The sequence below is a fragment of the Odocoileus virginianus genome, chromosome 12 (genome assembly GCF_023699985.2).
Source record: "Odocoileus virginianus isolate 20LAN1187 ecotype Illinois chromosome 12, Ovbor_1.2, whole genome shotgun sequence".
In the NCBI taxonomy this organism is placed as follows: Eukaryota; Metazoa; Chordata; class Mammalia; order Artiodactyla; family Cervidae; genus Odocoileus; species Odocoileus virginianus.
Window position 1 is genome coordinate 59921917 of NC_069685.1, and position 24070 is coordinate 59945986.

The 24070-nt window shown below is 43.0% G+C and overlaps 2 protein-coding genes across 4 annotated transcripts in view; one reads left to right on the forward strand and one right to left on the reverse strand.

Annotated features, from left to right (window-relative positions):
• The window catches only part of USP30 (ubiquitin specific peptidase 30), a 23071-nt gene extending 21821 nt beyond the window's left edge, over nt 1–1250 (reverse strand). For 2 of the 3 annotated variants that reach the window (XM_070475446.1, XM_070475448.1), the window contains exon 1: nt 1057–1250. In XM_070475446.1, the coding sequence (XP_070331547.1) occupies nt 1057–1139 (83 nt within the window). In that variant the 5' untranslated portion in view covers nt 1140–1250. The remainder of the gene's footprint in view (nt 1–1056) is intronic. The other variant, XM_070475447.1, reaches the window with a different exon arrangement.
• Nucleotides 1251–10514: 9264 nt separating this feature from the next.
• SVOP (SV2 related protein) overlaps nt 10515–24070 on the forward strand; it is a 68046-nt gene continuing 54490 nt past the window's right edge. Inside the window, exon 1 of the mRNA XM_020876043.2 lies at nt 10515–10897. Within this exon, the coding sequence (XP_020731702.1) occupies nt 10863–10897 (35 nt within the window). The 5' untranslated portion in view covers nt 10515–10862. The remainder of the gene's footprint in view (nt 10898–24070) is intronic.

Below are 24070 nucleotides of genomic sequence, written 5' to 3' on the forward strand. Positions count from 1 at the left end.
TGTATAAAGTATAAACAGATGTATAAATAGATCCTTATACAATCATATAAAGATCTTCTAAATATTTATTAAATATTAAATATTTCTTCATTTGAAGCTTGACTTCAACACTGAAGTTATTCCTTTACTACAAATAAAGAAATTTCACCAGCAGTTTAAAACACTGTCTTCACACACAGTTATGTATTTCCACTAAATAAATGTCTGAACTTATACAGGAAGTGGGGGCTGAGGGTGGCCACAGTGCTCAGCTCCGAAGCTGCAGCCCGTGGGAGGAGGGCAGACAAGAGAAGGAAGACAGGGGCCCTGACAGGACTAGGGGCTCATACTACTGGGGGTCCCGGCAGGAATGGGGGATCTTAACAAGACTGGGAGCCTTAACAGGTTAAGGGTTCTTGATTGATTTAGGAGCCCTTGTAAGATAAGGTGTCACTAATAAGACTAGGGGCTCCTACAAACGAAGGGATCCCTGGCAAAACTGGGGGGGGGGGGGGTGACAGGAAGAGGGGTACTGACAAAATGGGGTGGGGGGGACACTCGAAAGCTCGGGGTACTCTAACAGGGTTGTGAGAATCATGGCAGGTTTGGGGAGCTGGGCAAGGTTGGGGAAACCTAGAAAGCCAGGAACTGGCATAACTGGGGAGCCCAGAATAATTGGGGGTATCCTGATAGGATGAGAGAGTCCAGGAAGTCCTCCGAGGCGCCGAGAGGCCACTGACAGAATTGGGGGCCTTGACAAGCCTGAGTCTCCCTCGCAGTTCTGGCGACAGTGACAGGGCTGGAGACACTGGCAGGTGGAAGGACGGGGGTGGAGGGGGCACTGATAAAATCGGGGGCCCAGCAGAACTGGGGAATGCGGACAGAATCGGCGTTGCCTTGAGGCCCTGGAGGCCCGACACCCCCACCCCCGCCCCAGGGCCTGGGCCTCCAGCCCTGTCGACGCAGATGTCTCCAGAATGCCCACTCCGGCCCCGGGGACCCTGACTGGAGCGTGAAAGGGCCTCCACAGGCGCACCAGCCCCGGCCTCCCCGGCCGCCCCGCCCCCCAGAGCTCACCTGACGGCAGCCCCGGTCCGCAGGAAGCGCTGGATGGCCCTGTCGGCCGCGGTCATCGCCGCCGAGGCCCGGGAGCTCAGCATCGCGGCTGCGCGGGAGGCGAGCCGCCGCCCCCGCCGCTGTCGCGGCGGCCGGACCCAGGGCTCCGAGGGCTCCCGAGGCAGCGGAACCCGTGGCCAAAGTCCCAGCTCCTGCGGGGAGGGTAGACCGAAGGACGGGCTGCCAGAAGAACCGGAAGTGGCTCTCACCGGAAGACTAGAGTCGAAGGACCACAATTTTGTACTTCCTTTTCCCCCTTAGCAACGGATGTCGGCGTCGGTTACTAAGGGAGGCTCTGTGGCCTGGGACCGCTTGGTTTTCAAGTTTTGTTCGGGCCCCGTTCTATACAAATGTCCGATTTGCAAAAGGGACCCTGGCTCACTTTTATTTTTCGGTGTGAAGAGGGCGATTCTCGCCTGAAAGCGGGATCACAACTTGTCTTCGGAGTGGAAACGGGTCGCAGAAGAAGGGCCTTTAAGGAGCGTGTGGACCATCCTGACGGCATCTATAGATTAATCAGACCTTGAATAATAACAGCCACCAAACCTATTGTTTAATTCAGTGCATTGCTAAGTACTTCACATGCATTATTCATATTTAATCTTCGCGTTTACATTATCCACATTTTATATCCCAGGAAACGCAAGAAATTCAGAGATATAGTAAGTTTTTGACACAGGTGTTAAGTGGTGGAAACAAGATTGTCAGGCAAATCTGTGTCTCAAGAATAAGCACTGTCCAATAGCATATATGGAAGGCCATATTTTAAATTTTCTAGTAGCCACATTAAAGTGAAAAAACCAGTAGATTACTTTTATTAGTATCTTTCACTTGCCCCAATATGTTCAAAATATCGTCATTTGTATGTAAGAATTCTTAATGAGATAATTTACATTCTTAGGGAGTGGCAACCCACTCCAGTATTCTTGCCTGGAGAAGTCCATGGGCAGAGGAGCCTGGTGGGCTGCATACAGTTCTGTTCCGTTCAGTCCAGTCGTTCAGTCATGTCCGACTCTTTGCAACCCCATGTACTGCAGCCTACCAGGCTCCTCTGCCCATGGGATTTTCGAAACAAGAGTACTGGAGTGGGTTGCCATTGCCTTCTCCGTAAACCAACTTAAACGTAACTTACGCAACATACAGTTCATGGGATCACAAAGAGTCAGACATGGCTGAGCAACTAACACTTTTCACATGTTTGTACTAAGTACCTCTCCATTTGAACCAGCTGTTTTTCATGTTCTCAATGGCCACATGTGACTGGTAGCTGCTACACTGGACAATATTAGAGCCAGAGAGAACTTGCCCTCCCTTCTAATCGATTCCCCCAACTCCAGAGCAAGTAATTGCAACTGCTTTAGTAAAGAAATGTTTTGGTTCAGTGATTCTCAAAGTTTATAGTCTCAGAACCCATTTATAAGCCTAAAAATTATGAAGCTTTTGTTCATGTGCACTATACCTAACTATACTTACACTACTAAAAATTAAAATTGAGAAATATGGAGCATCCTGACTAGTACACTGGGTTTCACACTTCCTTTGTCTGTAAACATAATAATTGAAAGCACTTGCCAAACATTTGCTAGTGGCTAGATCCTTGTGCTGAGTACCTGTGTGCACTGTCCTATTCCATCCTCCCAACAAACCCGCCAAGCAGGTTCTATTAAAATTTCCACTTCGGGGGACTTCCCTGGTGGTTGAGTGGTTAAGCATCTGCCTTGCAATACAAGGGGCTTGGGTTGAATCCCCGGTCAGGGAACTAAGACTCCACATGCTATGGAGCAACTAAGTCTGCCCACAGCAACTACTGAGCCCACGTGCCACAACTACTGAGTCCCTGTCTCAGAGAAAAATACTGCATCCCTGTGGGAGAGTAAATGGGTACCATTTCGTCCTGGGCAATTTGGACTATTTACAAAAATGACGAATCTGCATACCCTGTGATCTACAGAGTAATCTATTTATCACACACACATAAGAATAAAGGTATTTATTGCAGCATTGTTGTGAATAATAAACAATGAGAAGAAATCTCAATACCTAGAAAAATTATAGTAATCCCACGCAGTGGAATACTATATGCTATGAAAATAATACAGCAGTTCTTGTGTATTGATAAAGGAGATTCTAAGATTCATTGTTAAGCCAAAACAGTAAGGTGCGGGCAATGGAAGAGAATGCTTTTAATTGTGTGAGAACAAATGTTTATAAATATAGAGATAATTAAAACACTGGAGACACTGCTGGCCTCTGATAAGGCAGCTATGTGATTGAGGGCAACCTTTTGTCTTTGGCTATTTTGTGCCATGTGCGTGTATTATTATTCAGAAACAAGAAAATATCAAAAAAAAAAACAATTTAAAAATGTTAAACTTTAAAAGCATCAACAAAACACAGGGGTATGACTTCCGTGGTGGTCCAGTGGTTAGGAATCCAGCTGGCAATGCAGGGGACATGAATTTGATCCCTGGTCGGAGAAATAAGATCCCACATGCTGGGAGGCAAACAAGTCAGTGCCAGCCAGAACTACTGAGCCCTAGTGCAGCAACCGAAGATCTCCCATTCTGCAGCTGAGGCCTGACACAGACAAGGGAATAAATTAAAAACTACAGTGGGAAGACAGCATCAAAATTGATGTTCCTTCTTGTAAAAAAAAAAAAATATATATATATATGTATATATATATCCATTAGAAGCTCATGAAAATTGAAAAAGCAGACCACTTAATAGGATAAATATGAGCCCAAATTTATAAGAGGACATCTACGTTCTCAACGGCTTCTATGGCCACATGCTTCAATGGCATCTATGCTCTCTATCTTTAACTGTCCCTGTGTCAAAAAATGGCTGGAAGGCTATAGTCCCCAAATGGTAACTCTGGTTCTCTCTTTGTGGTAGATTAGTAGTAAGTTTTATTTTCTTCTGAATGCTTTTCTTCTTATCTGAATTTCTATCATGATCATTTATTTCTTTCATAACTAGAAACACTTTTAAGAGATGACTAATATAAATGTATCTTTCTTTATGCAGTAGCTCTGAATTGTTGCAACCTTTGTAACTCAAACCCTCCTTTTCTGGTAGGATCTCCAATCTCCAGAGAAATGCTTAAACCCAGTTGTTAAGCTCACTTTACCTCTCAGATCTTCACAATAAACCCACATTTAAGCATTCCTATGTAGCTCTTCACTATAAACCCTTAATAAAAAATAATTAATTTGTAATAAATAATTGTGGGAATTATTACCTAATTTATGTGGTTGATCAGTTTGTATTTCACATGTATTCCCTTTAAAACCAGCAAGCGCATACAAGTTTCCAAGAACTCATTTCTGGTTTTTTGCGTGTCTCCTCCTATCTGTTGTGAATATATATGTTGTTAAACAGTGACTAGGTTCCTGTTTTATTTTCCATTAACAAAGAATGGCATTAGTTTCAAAATCACTTCCTCCTGTTCAAACAGAAGCCCTGTAAGACTCTAGCACGTTGGTTCCCAGAACATCTGATCATAACATAAGTCACCATTATTTATTTTACTAATCAGGAAGGGCCTCACCTGAAGAGGCCATCAGAGGTCAGTTCATTGACTGGTGAGGAAACTGAGGCCCAGAAGAGTTCACTGATAGCAGTATTAACTTCTGCCATCAGTTAAACTAGTCGCCCCATTTCCTGGCAGAGACTCTGCGTTTTTTTCCAATTGTCTTTTCTGAGAGTTTCAAACATGCAGAACAACACAGAAGTGAAGCTGAGGGTAGTAGCCAGCCTCCAAGATATGACCCCAAAGACCTTAGAGATCCTGGAGTCACACATCCCACGTTAAACACAGCAGATGTGTGTAACCAAATGTTTATTGGGAGAGACTTCCCTGGTGGTCCAGAGGTTAAGAATCTGCCCGCTAGTGCAGGGGACATGGGTTTGATTCCTGGTCAGGTAAGTCCCACATTCAGAGTGGCAGCTAAGCCCGATTACCACCACTAGAGAAAGCCCACGCACAGCACTGAAGACCCAGCACAGCCCAAAGTAAATAAATAAATATTTTTTAAAATTTTATTTTTTACTGTGAGAAGGATGGTATGTAAATTTCAAGGTCAGGTCATAAATGACGTTTCTGTATCCACTTTGCTTTCTCTTGGACCACTTGCTATGGGAGGAACCACTCGCTATGATAGTTGTGAAGATGCTCAGGAGAGGATCTGCCTTTTTTCTTATTTTTTATAATTTATTTTCAATCGGAGGATAATTACTGTGCTGGTTTCTGCCATACAACAAGGCGAATCAGCCATAAGTATACCTATGTCCCCTCCCTCTTCAACCTCCCTCCCACCCCACCCCGTTCCACCCCTCTCGGTTGTCACAGAGCACCCTGTTAATCAAACCGTGTTATGCATGAGCTATCTGTTTTACATGGCTATCCCATGAGCTACCTGTTTTACATGGCTATCCCGCGAGCTATCTGTTTTACATATGGTAATGTGTATGTTTTCAATGCTACTCTCTCAATTCGCCCCACCCTCTCCTTCCCGCACTGTGTCCACAAGTCTGTTCTCTATGTCTACTTCTCTATTTGTGCCCTGCAATAGGTTCATCAGTACCATTTTTCTATATTCCATATATGTGCACTAATATATATTTATTTTTCCCTCTCTGACCTACTTCACCCTGTATAACAGGTTCAGGGTTCATCCACCTCACTGGAACTGACTCAAATTCATTCCTTTTATGGCTAAGTAGTATTCCATTGTATACACGTACCGCAACTTCTTTATCCATTCATCTGTCAAAGGACATCTAGGTTGATTCCACGTATTGGCTATCGTAAATAGTGCTGCAATGAATACTGGAGTACATGTGACTTTTTCCGTTATGGTGTTCTCGGGGAATGGGTTTGCTGGGTCTTATGGTAGTTTTAGTCCCAGTTTTTTAAGGAATCTCCAAATTGTTCTCCATAGTAATTGTATCAATTTACATTCCCATCAAAGGTGCAAGAGGACTTCCTTTTAGGAGAGGATCTTCTTGTGGAGAGGTCTACCTGTTAAGAACTGAATCCCCCTGCCAACAGTCATTGCTAACTTATCAACCATGTTAGTCCACCACCTTGAAAATGGGCCTTCCTGTCTCAGAGACCACAACCCTGGCTGATATCTCACTGAAGCTTCATGAGCGACCCTGAGTTACAACCACCCAGATAACTGGCTCTTGGATTCATGACCCACAGAAATTGTGTGAGATAATAACTGTTAATATTTTTCGAAGGTCCTAAGTTTTGGAGTAAGTTGTTATGCAGCTTGAGACAACTAAGACACTGGAAACAATGTTCTTTAAAATGTGGGCCTTATACCACCTAGCCAAAAAATCCCCTGACTTCCTGGTTAGAAGTGCAGGTCCCTGATCATACATCCTTGTAGGGAATGTAAATAGGTGTGGTCACTATGGAAAACAGTACGGAGGTTGCTTAAGGAACTAAAATTAGAGTTGTCATATGATCCAGCAATTCACTCCTGGGTATACATCCTGAGAAAACAAAAACACTAATTGAAAAGATACATGCACCCCAACGTTCATAGCAGCATTATTCATTTATTCACAATAGCCAAGAAATGGAAGCAACCTAGATGTCCATCAACAGATAAATGGATAAAGATATGGAATATTACTTAGCCATTAAAAAAGAATAAAAATCTGCCACTTACAACAATGTGGATGGGCCTGAAGGATATTACATATAATGAAATGTCAGACAGGGGAAGACAAATACTGTATATTTTTCACTTATATGTGGAGTCTAAAAAATAGAATGAATGAAAATAGAAAAAAAAAAAAGGTGCATGTTCTTAGCTCCATCTCAGCCAAATGTATCAGAATGTATCAGTGTGATACTCATGCATCTGCATTTTGACAAACTATTGTTGTTTGGATAACATCCTAAATTTTTTTGGTCATATCCAGACATCACATTTACTATTTAATTAGCTTTGTTTTTTTACCTAAATCACATAAATATTTTAAAATTTCTTTTGTTTTTAGTTTGTTTTCATATTTGGACAAAATATATTTTTCTAATATATATAAAAATAAGTAGCTGTATTTATTTTAAGTAGGATAACTGTTTATCACATGTATCACCTAAAATCATCTTCCTTACACTCAGAATGAAGTGTAGTACACGCTATCTTGGGTAAAATACTGAGAAAGAAAAATAGAGATTATTCGAAAATGATAAGAGCTATAGCACCCCACATTTTCTCTGAAGCTGGACCAGTTCTATAAGTGCTGGCATCTGTAGCATCTCCTCCCAGTCTCACCACATGCTTGGACGGCAGGCAGGCTAAGGTCTGACCAGGGCCACTCTTACAGATGAGGACACTGAACCACATACAGACACAGGCCTGTCTAAGGTCACAGATGCTATCACAGAATGCAAGCCCTGTCTCTGATCTTCCCATTCATACATTTTGCAAGATACACTATTCCTCCGTGGCCAAATATCCCATAGAGATCTAGGGAAAAGGAAGGATACCTAAAATATAGAGAGCAGATTATTGTGAAAGAATGTAATGAAACACTCAAACTTACTGGAAATGGATCATAGACCTAAGCATAAAAGCTAAAACTATAAAACTCTCTAAGGAGTTTCTCTTGTAGGAGAAAAACCTTTGCAACCCTCAGGTAAACAAAGGTTTGTTTGCCACAACTAAGACCCAGCACAGCCAAATATAAGTATATATTTAAACCCTAAAGATTTCTTAGGCCACAAAAGCCTAAATTAGAAAAGAAAAAATATCTGATAATCACAATCTTATTTAAGTTTAAACATTTTCTTTAAAAGATACTGTTAAGAAATGAAAAGGTATGACACAAATTTCAGAAAATGTTATAAGTACACACATCTAATAACGACCTGTATCCATAACATGTAATGATATCTTACAATTCAGTAAGAGGACACACAGTTTTCCCCAAACTGTCAAAATATTTGGACAGACATTGCACACCAAGAAAAGATACATAAATGGCCAATAGGTACATGAAAATATGGTCAACATAATTTGTCACAAGGGAAACAAAAATTAACACTACAATACACTATATTAGAATGATGAAAATTAAAGAAATGGTCAATACCATTTGTTGGTAAGGATTTGAAGCAACTGGAACTCTCTCATACATCACTGATGGGGATGTGAAATGATAACGTATGCTTCCCAGATGGCGCTAGTGGTAAAGAACCCACCTGCCAATGAAGGAGATGTAAGAAATGTGGGTTCCCTCCCTGGGTTAGGAAGACCCCCTGGAGAAGGAAATGGCAACCTACTCCAGTGTTCTCGCCTGGGAAATCCCATGGACAGAGGAGGCTGGTGGGCTATAGTCCGTGGGGTCACAAAGAGTCGGACACGACTTAGTGACTAAACAGCAACAATAAATGCTTTGGAAAGCTAGCCGTTTGCTATGAAGATAAACACAACCTTAGCTCAGTGACCCAACCATTTCACTCTTCAATATTTATTTGCCCAAAAGAAATGCAAATGTAAATCTATAGGAAGACTTGTACATGAATGTTCACAGTTACTTTATTCATAAGAGCTCCAAATTTGGAAATTTTTAAATGGTCATTAATTGATGAACAAATAAGTAAAATATAGCATATCATACAATAGAATATTATTCTGAGATAAATAAGAATGCACTATTAAAAGATGGTAACATTTATGAATTTCAAAGCCATGCTGAATGAAAGAAGTCAGACAGAAAAGAATATGTATTTTATGATTCTGTTTACATAAATTCTAGAAAATACAAATTAATCTATAGTAGTAAAAGCAGATTAGTGGTTGTCTGAGCAGCCAGAGATGAAATTTGGGGTGATGGAAACATTCTGTATCTTGATAGCAGTATCGTTACACGTTTTCTTTTCAAGCGCATAATTGGCTATTTACATGTCTTCTTTGAAGAAATGTCTATTCATATCTTTTGCCCATTTTATTTTTTTTCTTTTGCCCATTTTAAATTGAGTTATTTGTCTTTTATTACTAAGTTACAAGAGTTCTTTACATATTTTGAGTTAGTCTCTTGTTAGTTATATGATTTTCAAATATTTTCTCTTATTCTATGGGTTGTCTTTTCACTTTCTTGATAGTATTATCTGCAGCATAAGAGATTTTAACTTTGATATAGTCCAGCATATTTGGTTTTTTTTTTCTTTTGTCTCCTGTGCTTTTTGAGGTCGTGTCTATGAAACCATTGCCTAATTGAAGGTCATGAAGATTTACTCCTATGAGTCTTGGAGTTTTATGTAAAGAGTTTTATAGTTTGCAATCTTGCACCTAAGGGTACTCAAAACCCTTTAGGCATGAAAACCCTTCTCTGGCTTCCAGTTGTAGAGCAACCAACTGTCAAGGTTTGCTTCAGATCCAGCACTTTCCAGGACACCGAGCTTTCAGTGCTATAACTCAAGTCCTGAGTAAACCAGGCTGAGTTAACGCCTTTACCAATAACCGTCCAACTTGCCAGCTCTGATATAAATTATTATCCCAACTCTCCATGGCTTAAAACAGATACTGAATCCCCTCGCTTGAAAGATGCCTGTTTTCAGTTTAACAAGCATTTATCGAGTGCTCACAACAGCAAAGCCCTGGGGTTGAGTGTAGTGAGGAATATTAAATTTCAATTTCAGTGTCCACAAATAAAGTTTTATATTCCAGGCCCTTGGGGGAACATCAGAAACCTTTACGGAGCTTATCTTTTGGAGGCAGAGTGGGGGCGGACATTCTAGTGGAAGAGGGAGGGGTGCCACTGACAAGATGAAGAGGAATTTGAAGGCAGGAATTGGGTTTTATTCATCTTTGATTCCACAGAACTGCAGAGATCACTCACGAATGCTTGTTGAATAAACGAGTGATCGTTGGCTTTCTCCTACACAACTTACCCATTTTTTTTTCTTGATTCATTTCACAAGATCTCATCTCTGTGATGACAGTGTCACGTCTAACTTGTCTCTCTTATCATTTACCCAGTGACTATCACCTTGCCCAGCATACTACAGCTGTTCAGTCGCTAAGGCGCGTCTGACTCTTTGCGACCCCAAGGACTGCAGCCTACTAGGTTCCTCTGTCCGTGGGATCTCCCAGGCAAGAACGCCGGGGTGGGTTGCCATTTCCTTAGTCCAGGGGATCTTCCCCACGCAGGGATCAAACCCTGCTTTGGCAGGCGGATTCTTTACCACTGAGCCACCAGGAAAGCCCTGGCGGACAGTAGGTGCTCAATAAACAATGCTTCAACGCACGGAAATTTTGTTTTTCATTCTCTGCATTTGTGACAGCCTCCTGGTTTTCAAGAATACCGAAGGCAACCTTCAATGAATCCCTACACACAAACCTTCAGAAAGGCATCGTCAACCGAAGAGCCCTCATTGGTACCCAGACAGCCATTTCACAGGCTGGCGGGCGCCCTGTCGGCACCCCGGAGCATCACCACCAGCCCCAGAGAGCCTGTACATTTCGCTAACCAGAAGGGCTCTCCCCGCCCCCTCTCCCCGCGCATCTCGCTCTGCCCTCCGCCGCCTCCTCTCCGCCCACTCTCGCCGCGGTCTCCTGGCGGCGGCGGCTTTGTCTCGTGGGCTGGTCCCTGGCGGCTGCCTCCCCGGAACAGCTGCCACCGAGGGAGTCAGCCGCGCGGGTCCGGCATCCTAACGCTGAAGCCCCCGAGCGCGCGCTCGTCATCCGCCACCACCATGTAAGGGCCATGAACAGGGCTCGTCCTGGCGCAGCGCGGACATGGAGGAGGACTTATTCCAGCTCAGGCAGCTGCCGTGAGTATCTTGGAGGCGAGTCAGAGGCAGACAGGCTTTTCTTAAAAGAAATAAAAAAATGAAAAAATGAAAACCTGCAGGGGAGCATCTCGGCATTCCTTCCTGAATTTAAAGGGAACGGTTTCAGGGGGAGAGACTCAGGCCTGGAGGAGACAAGCCATTTTCCCAACCCCACCGGCTCAGCCTGTTATCTCTGACTCAGTCCGGTTTTGTTTTTTTTTTTTTTTTATTTCAGATCCGTCAGAATCTTAACGGGGACCTAAGCGTGTAATATTTTCCCTTGGAATTGCTCTTCCTCCTAAAGGGATTGGGAGGGTCTGTGTTTTAAGAAAGCATTAGCTGCTGCTTGGAAATGTGGAGTGAATTGATGAGTCCGTGCAATGACATGGGTCCTTTCCAGCCCTTCTCCTATGCTGTGAAATTCCGAATTTTCCTGCAAGGTCTTTTAGAAGGGAATGATAACTGATGTTGCAAACCGGTTTCTAAAAAGCTGGGATTCCTTCCTAGAGAGGAGGCTTCGGCGAAGTCCCCGTTGTTTATGAAGTGTGTGAATGAGAGGGCTGTGTATCTTTGCTGAAACCTCTTGCCTTCTGAATGAAAGGTTTTTGTAACAGCTAGCTAAGTGAGGCTCACTGTCAGCCTATCCTTGGGAACTCAGGAATACACTGCTTAGAGGACTGGAATTTTTCAAGGATACCAAATTTGCTCTGAAAATCTTGGGGAAATACGATCAAGCAATGGAAAGGGCTTGTAAAGGGGCATTCAAAATTCTCCAACCTGGAGCTAATGGTGATTTGTTAAGCAATTCCAAGAGTATGAGATGGAGCAACAAAAAGAACATTAATGGGGATTTTGTTTTAATTTTTAGAAGCACTGGTCACTTGGATGGTAAAAGCAGACACCCCTTTGGAATTGTTGGAAAGGATACATTATTGTTAGTATGTATATTTTCTTGACTTAGATGTTTTTTTTTTTTTCTCTCTCTTTCTATAAACCACAGAGGAATTCTCCCAAGTGACTTTTAGTGTGACTGCTACATCTCTCTGAGGCTCTGAGTACTGAAGGGTATTGAGATGTCTACTTCTCAATCAGTGTAAAATTAATTTGCATTAAAAATTTTAATTAATGAAATGTTTACTTTTAAGCTTTTATTAATTGATCTGCAAATGGCCTGTCTTATGTAACACGGCATTATTTCACAAATGCTGAAAGATGCCCAGTTGTAATATCCAAAGTCGATCTATGAATCCATAAAAATGTGTGTATCTGAGTGCAGATCTCTCAAGGAAAACATACCACGTTCATTGAAAATAAATATCATGTTTAAAAACCAACCTAGTACCTCAAAATAAAAAATAAACCAGAAACTAAAACATGAAATTTGGAATTCAGGATAAGGCTACATGTTGAAACTGCAGTTTTACTGGGATAAATTTTCAAATGCTGTCAGGGCATGTGAACTTTGCAAATGACTCAAAGATTCATGTATATTTAATCCACTAATAGATAGACATGACACTGGAATGACAAGTCCTTCCTTCATTAGAAAGAAGTAAAACCTAATAAGAGAATTTTACTTAAGCTTAAATTAATTTAGTTTTTATACTAATTACAGTATATACATAGAATAAAGTCCAAAAAGAAGCACAAGAATAAAAGTAAGTCTCTCTCTTCCCAAGCCCCAGTGTTAAGTTTCTTGATTATTTTCCTGATTTTTACACACATAAATACATGTCATGTCTATTAGAGAGGCCACACTGTGTACTAGCTAAGAGCACTGGCTCTTGAATAAGACAGACTAGGCTTCAAATCCCTACTTTGCCACTTCCTGGCTGTGTGACTTTGAGCAAATGACTTAACCTTTCTGAAACTCAATTTCCTTAGCCATAAAATGGGAATCATAATAGTACTTGATTCATAGGCTTATTGGGAAGATCATGTGAGATCATGTGTACCAAATGCCTGGCAGATACAGAGACGTTGATACATATGAACACCTGAAAAATAATTTATAAAATTATGATTATGATGATATCTGAAAAAAGTTTGTAAAAACAAAATCTGTAGGCTCTTTCTGCTGGATTCCCCCAGAATGTAATCTGCAACCCCCAAATTACATTTGAACGAGGTCAAAATTAACCCTGAAACATGTTAACCTTTGTTTATTTAAAAAAAAAAAAAAGGTAAAATAAAAGGAACGACTGTGTAAATCTGAGTGGATTCACATCACGACATAGGTGTTTTTTTAAACCACAGCCTGTGTATATTATTCATGGACTGCCAGCAACAGGCTGCCTGAGAGAAATACGGGTTTTTTAAAAATCAGAGTGCCTTGTGGAGGATTGGCGAGAGTGGACCTTGGAACAGGCTGTCTCACGGGAAGCCGAGTGTTCATAGATTACAAGCCACAAGGTGTTGTTTACAGGGTCAGGGGAGGGGGAAGGGGGTGAGGATGTCTAAGAAATGGTCCTGCCCAGGGCTTGGAGGTACCTTCACGAACAGCTCCGCGACGGCTTGTGTGAGACCACAGACAACCTCTACCTGTCACCTGCTGTCCACTCAGGCACAGCGCTATGTACAGGAGATTCAGAAGGCCAGATTTTGTATCTAGTTCTGCCTTATTGTGAGATCTTGTGCAAGTCAGATTTTCCTGGGTCTCTCCTTTCTAGGATGATTTTCATGAAAACAAATTATGCAGACTACATTGATTGGTTGGTTCATCCATTCATTGATTCATTCATTCATTCAACTGTTTTCCTGAGCATCATCCTGAATCAGGGAATTCTATAACCAGATGAGATACATGGTCTTTGCCTTCAAGGAGCTCACAGCTAGAGCTTCAGTGTCCGATACAGTAGCCACTAGCCTCATGTGGCTATTTAAACTTAAATTATATATGAAATATGGTATATGAAATAATGTCCATGTATAATATGCAATGGGCTTCCCAAGTGGTGCTAATGGTAAAGAATGTGCCTGCCAATGCAGGAGACACAAGAGACAAGGGTTCAATCCCTGGGTCAGAAAGATCCCCTGGAGAAGGGCATGGCAACCCACTCCAGTATTCTTGCCTGGAGAATCCCATGGACAGAGGAGCCTGGAGGGTTACAGTCCATAGGGGCACGAAGAGTCGGACACGACTGAAGTGACACATGCACACATGTTATAAAATATGACTTATAGGTAAAATAGGTCATGTTCGAAAAATCAATTCCTTTGTTGCATTGGTTGCATTTCAAGTGCCTAGTAGCTGCATGTGGCTAGTGGCTGCTGTAGCCCCATTGTGACAGCCTGGGCCCAGAGCACTTTTTGGAACTGCAGAAGGTTCTATTGGACAGCACGGGTCTGATGGGAGAAGCAAATATTGAACACACAGTTGCACAATAATTATGAGAATTGTCTTAAGGGCTACTTACTTCAGTTAGTATGATAATCTCTAGTATGATAATCCACCTTACTGCAAATGCAAATGGCATTATTTCTTTCTTTTTTAATGCCCTAGTAGTATTCTGTTTTGCCTTTATCCATTCATCTATCAATGGGCAGACACTTAAGTTGTTTCCATGTCTTGGCTGTTATAAATAGTGCCGCTGTGAACACTGGGGTGCATGTATCTTTCTGAATTATGGTTTTCTCTGACTATATGCCCAAGAGTGGGATTGCTGGATCATACGGTAACTCTATTTTTAGTTTTCTAAGGAAACTCCATACTGTTCTCCATAGTGGCTTCACCAATTTATATTCCTCCTAACAGCACAGGAGGGTTCCCTTTTCTCCACAAGTGTAGAAGATGCCACAAATCTAGCTCTAGATGGCAGAGAGGAGTATCAGAGAAGGCTTCTTGGAGGAAATGACATTGGAGCTGAACCCCTAGACATGTGTAGGAGTGCCAGGACAAGAGACAGGAGGGAGCTTTTCCAATAGTGGGAATTGTGTGGGGGGAAGAGCTCAAAATCAGGCCAGCGGAGCTTCATGAGCAAGTGGCTGGAGGTGAGGGTGCAGAGGGTGGCAGGGACCAGGCCACACAGGACCCTGTAGTAAGGACAAGAAATTGGAAATTCATCTTGTGTTTGCTCGATCCACTCTCTCCTTTTTTACCAACCCTGTCTTTCAAGATCGAACTTAGGGATTTCCCTGGTGGTCCAGTGGATAAGACTCCAAGCTCCCAATGCAGGGGGCCTGGGTGTGATCCCTGGTCAGGGGACTAGATCCCACATGCTGCAACTAGGAGTTTGCATCCTGCAAGTAAAGATGCTGCATGTCGCAACTAAGACCTGGAACAGCTCAATAAATAACATAAAAATAAATATTAAAAAAGTAAAGATTGAGCTTAAGTGCATCAGCTCAATGAATCTTCTGACTCCTCCTGGGGCTTCCTGGGGTAAAAGTGTGGGCTCCGAGTCAGGCAGATCTGGGTTCAAACTCTGGCTCTGCCACTTACAATTTGGGTGACCCTGGCCTAGGGGTCTTCATCTCTGCATGGTTGAGTGCTCATCTATAACGCTGGGATAATAGCGATATCTGCATGGCAGGGCCATTGTGAGGATCAGGGAGGTCACCACTGGGAAGTCCCAGCACAATGTCTGGCTCCACGCAAGGGCTCAACCATTTGGTATCAGTGTTATTTGTCTTCTCCCACTCTGGACATTTCCCCCTTATCCTCCAAGCAGCAAAGCACCTGGAAGCCAAGGTCTCCTTTTCAGAATCCTAAGATGTTCTGATGAAAGCTAATGGAAGCACCCATCCAAACTTGAAGTCCTGATCTTTCCTGCACCCTGCTCCTCTTTCAGCCTCTCCCAGTTGACGGTAGCTCCATCCACCCCATTTGGAGTCCATTTTGACTCCTCCTTCCCTTAGATTTCACTTCAACCCATCAGGAAATTCTGTTGGTCCTGCCTTTAAGCTCCACCGAAACTCCTGCCACTTCTCTCCAGCTCTACTGCTACTCTTTGGTTCAAGTTCCCATCGTCTCTGACCTGGGTGGATTCCAGGGGTTATTTTGCTGGTCTTCCCTGTCCTGCCCTTGTCTCCCTACAGCACACTCTCAACACAGCAACCAAACGTATTCTTTTTAAAAAACATTCTTTATTTATTTGACTGTGCTGGGTCTTAGTTGCAGCATGCAGGATCTTCAGTTGCAGCATATGGGATCTAGTTCCCTGACCAGGAATCGAACTTGGGGCCCTGCTGCTTTGGGAGCAGGAAGTCTTAGCCACTGGACCATCAGGGAAAGTCCGCAGAGGGATTCTTCAGAAGTCAACTCACAAGCCTCTTCAGTTCCAAAACCCTCCTGGGGCTCCCGTTTCACCTGGTCTTCGGTCCTCTCTCACCCCTTCATGCAGCCATTCTGGTTCCCGTGTGTGTGTGTGTGTGTGTGTGTGTGTGTGTGTGTGTTAGCTGCTCAGTTGTGTCCAACTCTTTGCAACCCCATGAACTGCAGCACACTGGGTTTCTTGGATGGCTACTATCAAAAATAAGTAAAAACAACAAGTCTTGGCGAGGATATGGAGAAAATGGAATTCTTCCACACTGACTATTGGTGAGAATGAAAAATGGGGCAGCCTCCATGGAAAACAGTATGGAGGCTCCTCAAAAAATTAAGAATTAAATTGCCATAGGACCCAGCAATTTCACTTCTGGGTATATACCCACAAAAGAGTTGGAAGCAGAGTACTGAAGAGATATTTGTACAGCCGTGTTCATAGCAGCATTATTCGCAATAGCCAAAAGATGGAAGCCACCTAAGTGTCCCTTCGTGATGAGTTGATAAACAAATGTGGTCTATCCATACTATGGAATATTATATAGCCTTCAAAAAGGAAGGGAATCCTGAAACCTGCTACAACACAGATAAACCTTGAAGACATTATGCTAAGTGAAATAAACCAGTCACCAAAGGACAGCTACTGTTTGATTCCACTCTGTAAGGTTTCTAAAGCAATCAAATTCATAGAGACATAAAGTAGAATTGGTAGTTACCAGAAGCTGGGGAAGGGGAGGAGGGGGATCTGTGTAGTGGGTACACTGGGTCCATTTTACAAGATGAAAAGAGTTCTGTGGATGCACAGTGGTAATGATTGTGCAATATTGTGAATATACTTAATGCCCACTGAACTGTACTCTTTAAAAATGCTTAAAATGGTAAGTGTTATCTTATGTGTATTTTACTGTAGTTGAAAAAAATCATAGCCCTCTTCCCCCATCCTCCAATACCATGTTCAGCTTTTCCTCTTTAAGATTTTGTTTTTAAATCTGGGCCATTTTTAGTCTTTACTGAATTTGTTAACAGTATTGGGTCTGTTTTATGTTTTGTTTTTCTGACCATGAGGCAATGTGGGATCTTTGCTCCCTGACCATGGAGCAAACCTGTACCCCCTGCATTGGAAGGCAAAGTCCTAACCACTGGGCTGTCAGGGAAATCCCTGCTTTTCCTTTTTTTTTTTTTTTAATCACACATTGCCTTCCAACATACCATATAATTTGCTTTTTTATTGTTTAGTGTCTGTCTTCACTTAGTTGTATGAAAGCTTCACACGCTTTCATACAATGCTTGGGTCTGATGGATCCCAAGTTCATGGGACATTGCCTAGATTCCATCCGATACTGGATTTTAGGGTAGATCAGGCCACAGAATTAAGTAAAAACTGTATGCATAAAAGAAAATCAGAAAAATCTGTTCATCAGCTTAATCATTCTCCTTGACAGCAGGGGCCACCATTATTAAGTTTTAGCAGCTAAAGCACTGAGTCCCCATGGAAAGATCAGACATAGCCTTGTTGCATCATATTCACTCCCCCCTCCAAGTTGTGACAATCAAAACTGTCTCCAGACATTGCCAGTGTCACCCTATTGAGAACCACTTCTCTAAAGCATTTAGTTTAGACGATACATTTTTTCAGTCTGTCCATTTCCAGAGCATCTTCAGACCTCTCTTTACACCTCACTTTTCTCGCATTAGTCATGTAGGGACCCTGGCTTGCGCCTCTTCCTGCATCTTCAGGATACTTTTGGTAAAAGACTGTAAACTCCATGAGGGCAAGAATACGGTCTGACACATAGAATGTCCTCACTGCATGCTGGTCATGTGTTAACCTTTGTGCATTAATCGTGCTTTTTATTTTCTGTATTCTGATGTTTTGACCTTTTGGGGCCTTGCAGATTCTGGAGGGCTCTCCCCTCCCAGGGTTAACTAGTAAATAAGTCGCCTGCCAGTGGACCTTTTGTGTGCAAACCAACCAATCCAAAGCCACTAATCCACCTGCACTAATCGCACCAGGGCCAAATACCAGGCAACTGGAGATAGTCCCTATGCTCAGAGACTGGAGAAATGACTCAAACTAGCTGATCCTCAACCTGCTTGCCCTGCCTCACCTGTTCCCTCCTGTGGAAACCACAGTAAAGACTCTGCCCCAGATTTTATCCTCACCCTTGCCTCCCCAGTGTGATTCCTGGGTCGGGAAGATCCGCCGGAGAAGGGATAGGTTAAGCACTCCAGTTTTCTTGGGTTCCCCTGGTGACTCAGCTGGTAAAGAATCCGCTTGGAATACGGGAGACCTGGGTTTGATCCCTGGGTTGAGAAGATCCCCTGGAGGAGGGAACAGCTACCCACTCCAGTATTCTGGCCTGGAGAATTCCATGGACTGTATAGTCCACGGAGTCGAAAAGAGTTGGACACGACTGAGCGGCTTTCACTTTCCTCCTTACTGATCCCGGTGTTTCCCTATTTGGCTACCCCACCAAAAAAAAATGTGGCATGCCCCCTCTTCTTGGAATCTGAGTATAACAGAGGCTAAAGTCTTCAGTTGGCAGTCATCTCCTGATCTGTTTGCCACACCTAAATGATAATAAAACCAATATTTTAGGGACTTACCTGGCAGTCCAGTGGTTAAGATTGTGCCCATCTAATGCAGGGTCTTGGGTTCGATCCCTGGTTGGGTGCCGGGGTCTAGCCTCGGCAGGATCCAGGGGGCACCCTCAGGATGATCGGTGTCGGTGAGAGAAGACACGTGAGACCAGCCTTGATGGGGCCAAGTGTGCGAGGGGGAGAGAGAGAGAGAGAGAAAGAGAGAGAGAGGGAGAGAGAGAATGACCAGACGGGGGGGTGCAGGAGAGTCTGGCAAACCTTTGTTTTTTACCGTAGCTTTTGTATTCTAAGTTAGTACATTTTTAAGGGGAAGATAGTTTAATATTACATCACGAAACCTACACGAAACCAGGGTGTTTTCTGCATACTTCTTTGTGAGAGTCTTGTAGGTTATCTTCTGGCCTTGGGGCCTATTGACATTTTATGACCTAGGTAAATGCAAAGCTGTTTTCCGTAATCTATTCTTTAATGAACACAAAGGACAGTCCTTTTGCAGAAGTTATCAGTTAAATTTATCTAAAAGATTTGCCACACAAAGACTCTGCAGCTCTGGTGAGGCAGCCCCTGTTTAGCATTCCTGGTTAAAATTAACAATTCTAAACTCTTATTTTTCTAAATCTTTAACTATAACCACTTTTAGAATAATATTTTTGTGTTCTCTAATAGGGCTTCCTCACCTCCCGAAGGGAGGTGCCTATTAGGGCCTTTTGTGTGATCAGGTTCTTTATGCTGTTTATGATTAAGGTGTTGTGAGCAGTCATGTGCATTAGTACGCATTTGCCAAGCAGGCTAGAATGCCAGCAAAGGGGTCTAAATTGAAACACTCCTCTCATCCTGGATAATCTTATAGGATACCACTGTCCGGCGGACATATTGATTAAAATTCTAAGTTGATTCTCTTTGGAGAGAGAGATCGGGGAAGGCCGTCTACCTGTGTCACAGAAATTAGGGAGTAGTCTAATATAGCAAGCATCAGAAAGACAGAGATCATCTTTAAGGTGAGCGCCGGGGCAGCTTTTTGAAATCCCTGAAGTCCTGATCTGCCTTGCTTGTCAGGTCTTCTCCTCATGACCTTGTCATGGGTGGGATCTCGTGTGCTGACTCCCGGCAGTTGGGGAACTAAGATCCCATGTGCCACACAGTCAAAAAATAAATAAATGTAAGTTTGACTCAATGGGATTTTCCAGGCAAGAATACTGGAGTGGGTTGCCATTTCCTTCTCCAATATTTTAAAACACTGTCCACAATCTATTCATCCTCTTATAGCAAAATATGCCTGAATGATCTCAAAATCGACTCTGATTGCCTTCTCCTGTCTCACCCCACTTATAAACGTCTCAGTGGCATCCCACTGATCTCAGGAAAACATGAAAAACGCTGTGGTCTCTGTGTAATTCAGCCTGTCTCTCCAACTTCTACTCCTTGGTCCTACCCTCTGGATCTTCGTCCTCCCCCATCTCTTGGGACTCTCCTGGTCCCCAGACCACAGGCAAGTCTATCCTGACTACTCTTCCCTCCAGTTGTTCTTTATCTTGGCACCCTACTTGTTTCCCTCTCAAGGTTCTTTCATTTGCAAACGTATAATGATTTCTTGTCTACTGTATATTAACCGTCTTCTCAGTAGGGAATCCATTTCAGGAAGGCAGGTGTATTTTATCTCCCTTTGTATCTGAGCCTTCAGCGCACAGTCAGCACTCAATAAACACCTGGTAAAATACCGAAGAATAGGGTCTTCCTTGGTGGTCCAGTGGTTAACGCTGTGCTCTTCCAATGTAGGGGGCACAGGTTCGATCCCTGGTCAGGGAACTAAGATGCCACATGCTGTGTGGTGTGACCATGCTGTGTGGTGTGACCAAGTAAAATAAAATACTGAAGAAGGATGCCAGACTCTTTTGAGATGCTCTCTCTGTTGACTCCTTTAATCTCCATGGCAACCCTGTGAGATGGGAATTACCATCTCCATTCCACCAGCAGGAAACTGAGACCCAGAGAAGTAAAGTAACCTAACCTCAGAGCTGCCGAGTGATGGGGTCAGGATGTTCAAACCCAAATCAGTTTGTTTGCAGAGTTGGGCGCTCCTTTCTATGACACCCGCCGCCAGGCCCCCCCCCCCCCCCCGGCATCTTTAGGCAGGACTTGAAATGCTACACTGTCATAATCACAATTAGGCACAGGCTTCCTTTTTCAGGCTGATAGATTCATGAACTCAGGGGATTAATACCCAAAAGCTCAGATGAAAATAGAAAAAAAAAACTTCCTTACCCTAATCATGTCTCAGACCCTAATTTAAGGTACTGAGGTGACTTACATGATGGTTCAAGCAAAATCTTTGGGTTGACAGTTATTTCCTCAAGCTCTTCTCTTCTTTCAATAGCAAAATTATGTAAAACAAATGTTCCCTGCTATTTTGGTAAATTATATGCTATATATACACAACAAATGCCAAGAAATTGTGAGCCAGTGTGTTTCAAAGCCCTCATATAGTTAACATATGCCATTGCTATTTTCTTTTTCTTTCATATTACAGTTTTTTTTCCCCCTTGGAAAATCTTGGCTCATGTCGCTGATAACTGCTTTTAGGAACCCATCTGATTCAAAATGTAGTCTGGCTTTCTGAGTGTAATTTAATGTCAGAGGTCTCTCTTTACATGCATCTTAAAACAAGTTTTAATAAATAAAGGGCCCTGGCTTCTAGTGGATTGCCAGAAAAGGAATGTGAGCAGATCCTAGCTTAAAACATCAGGGAGCTAAGCCATTTCTCAAAGTCAAATTTCACAAAGGTCAGTGTCCTCCATGCTCAAGGCACAAAGGTTACTTGAACGAAGCTGGGTTGGAGGAAAGCCAATATTGACACAATGCCTCTACAGTTTTCTGTTCATCAAGCTCAGTTTATCTTCACGACGGTCCTGGAAGCCTGTCTTCATCCCACGTCACAGATGAACGTGTCTGTAAAATGCTTAGCTAATGTTACAGATTGACAAGCGTTCTGTGAATAGTCGCTATTGTGATTTATATTGATAATTTAAGTTAATAAATGTGCAGGTTTAAAAATTTACACATTACAGAGGGATCCAAAATGAAAAGTAAAAAGAAATTTCTTTCCCTCAAAACTCCCCATTCCCATCCATCCTCCTTCCCAAAACCAACCAGTCTCAGGCTTCTTAAGTATCCTTCCAGAATGTTCGATGGCAGAAGCGAAAATATTCTTGAGCACACTTGAACATGCACATGAATTCCCTGGGGACCTGGTTACAGTGCAGATGTTGATTTAATAGATCTCAGTCAGGACCTGAGACTCAGCATTTCTAACAAGTCCCTGGGGAGACTGGGTCTCTGGTTCGAGACCATACTTAAATCTTAGTACCAAGAACCTAGATTATGGGAATGTAGTCTAGCACATTTAATAGTGAGCCCCGGCAGGAATTCCCTGGCAGTCCAGTGGCTAGGACTCAGCACTTTCACTGCCATATCCCTGGATTTGATCCCTGGTCTGGGAACTAGGATCCCGCAAGCTGTGTGGCCAAAAAACAAAAATGAGCCCCAACAATCTTCTCCTGTTAGTTCTTACAACTGACTTGTGTGTGTTCATTATGTTAAAATAGTTGCTGTAAAATTTACCATTTCAACAGTTGTACAGTTAATGGTATGAATTATACAAGACCATTATAAAGGTCTTGTGTCACCTTTACTACCATCCACCTCTAGCATTGTCTTATCTTCCTCAACTGAAACTCTGTGCGCATTAAACACTAACTCCCCATTCCCCTCTGTCCCCCAACCCCCAGAGCTTGGTGATTCCTGTTCTACTTTCTCTCTCTGTGACTTTGACTATTGTAGGCCCATTTAGATAGGCGGGCTAATACCGTAGCTGTCCTTTGGTGTTGGTTTTATTTCACTTAGTGCAGCATCTTCAGAGTACATCCATGTTATAACATGGATCAGAATTTCCATCCTTTTTAAGACTGAATAATACTCGGTTGTACGGATAGACCACAGTTTGTTTATCCATTCATCCACTGATAGCCACTTAAGTTGTTTCCACTTTCACCTATTGTGACACAAATCAACACAAATTTAAAAAAAAAAAATTTTTTTTTGGCCGCACCATGCAGCCTCCAGGATCTCAGTTCCCTGACCAAGGATGGAACCCGCACCCCCCTAAAGTGGAAGTGCAGAGTCTTAACCACTGGACCAACAGGGAAGCCCCAATAAAAATTTTTTTTTAAATTGTATAAAAAACATTTTCTTTAATGGCTGTTCCATCATCTATTTAATTACTCCTCTCCTGGTGATTAGTTCTGGTTTTGTATTATTTGCAGCAAAGCTGCAAAGAGATACTAGCACCAGAAGAGAATACAGAGTGGCTGGAAGTGGGAATGCTGAAATCAGATAGCTTCGCCAAAGCCTCGACACTTACTGTGTGACCTTGGGCAAGCCCCCAGCCCCTTGTGCTTGAGTGTCCTCCTCTGTAAAATGGGGACAATGAAAGTGGGAATAAATAATTTAATGATGCAAAGTGCAAACATTGGGCCTGATGCATGGCGAGCTGACAATCCATACCTGCCATTGTTGGGAGGGTAAACCATTGCTTACCGTGACTGTCCCCACAATGAACTGCCAGCACAATCTCACATTCTGGGTTGGGGCTCAAAGCCCTAAAAAATTGGAAAGATATCACAGCTTGCATGCGTGTGCAGTCATGTCCGACTCTTTGCGACCCCGTGGACTGTAGCCCTCCAGGCTCCTCTGTCCATGGGATTCTCCAGGCAAGAATACTGGGGCAGGTTGCCATTTCCTTCTCCAGGGGATCTTCCTGACCCAGAGATCGAACCTGCATCTCCTGCGACTCCTGCATTGGCAGGCGGATTCTTTACCACTGAGCCACCTGGGAAGCCCATATCACCGTGTACCTTCCCAGAAGGTGCAGTGGAAGCTGTTACTCACAGAACGAAGCTCAGAGCCCTGGACGGTCCTGGAGGAGAAGGTGTGATGAAAGGGAGAGTGTCAGACCACATGGCCATCTTCTTCTGCGATGTTACCCTCAGAGTCAAGGGCAAGCCAAGGACCGTCCTTTCATCCCTCAAAAGGAATTGATAATGCACGTAAATGTTCATCTCCTTCCTTCGCCTAGTAATTCTCTCCATTCTATCTTCTATTAATGCCTCGAGGGACTGTAGTTCTGAGTTGGGGGTTGCTTCCAGGGGACAGAGAGTCCTACTTCTTGTTGCTTCCTTCCTGGAACCCACTTTGCATCACCCTTCAGTGGGTTACAGAGTTGAAATGTCTCCCCTACTCACCAACCCCCAGCC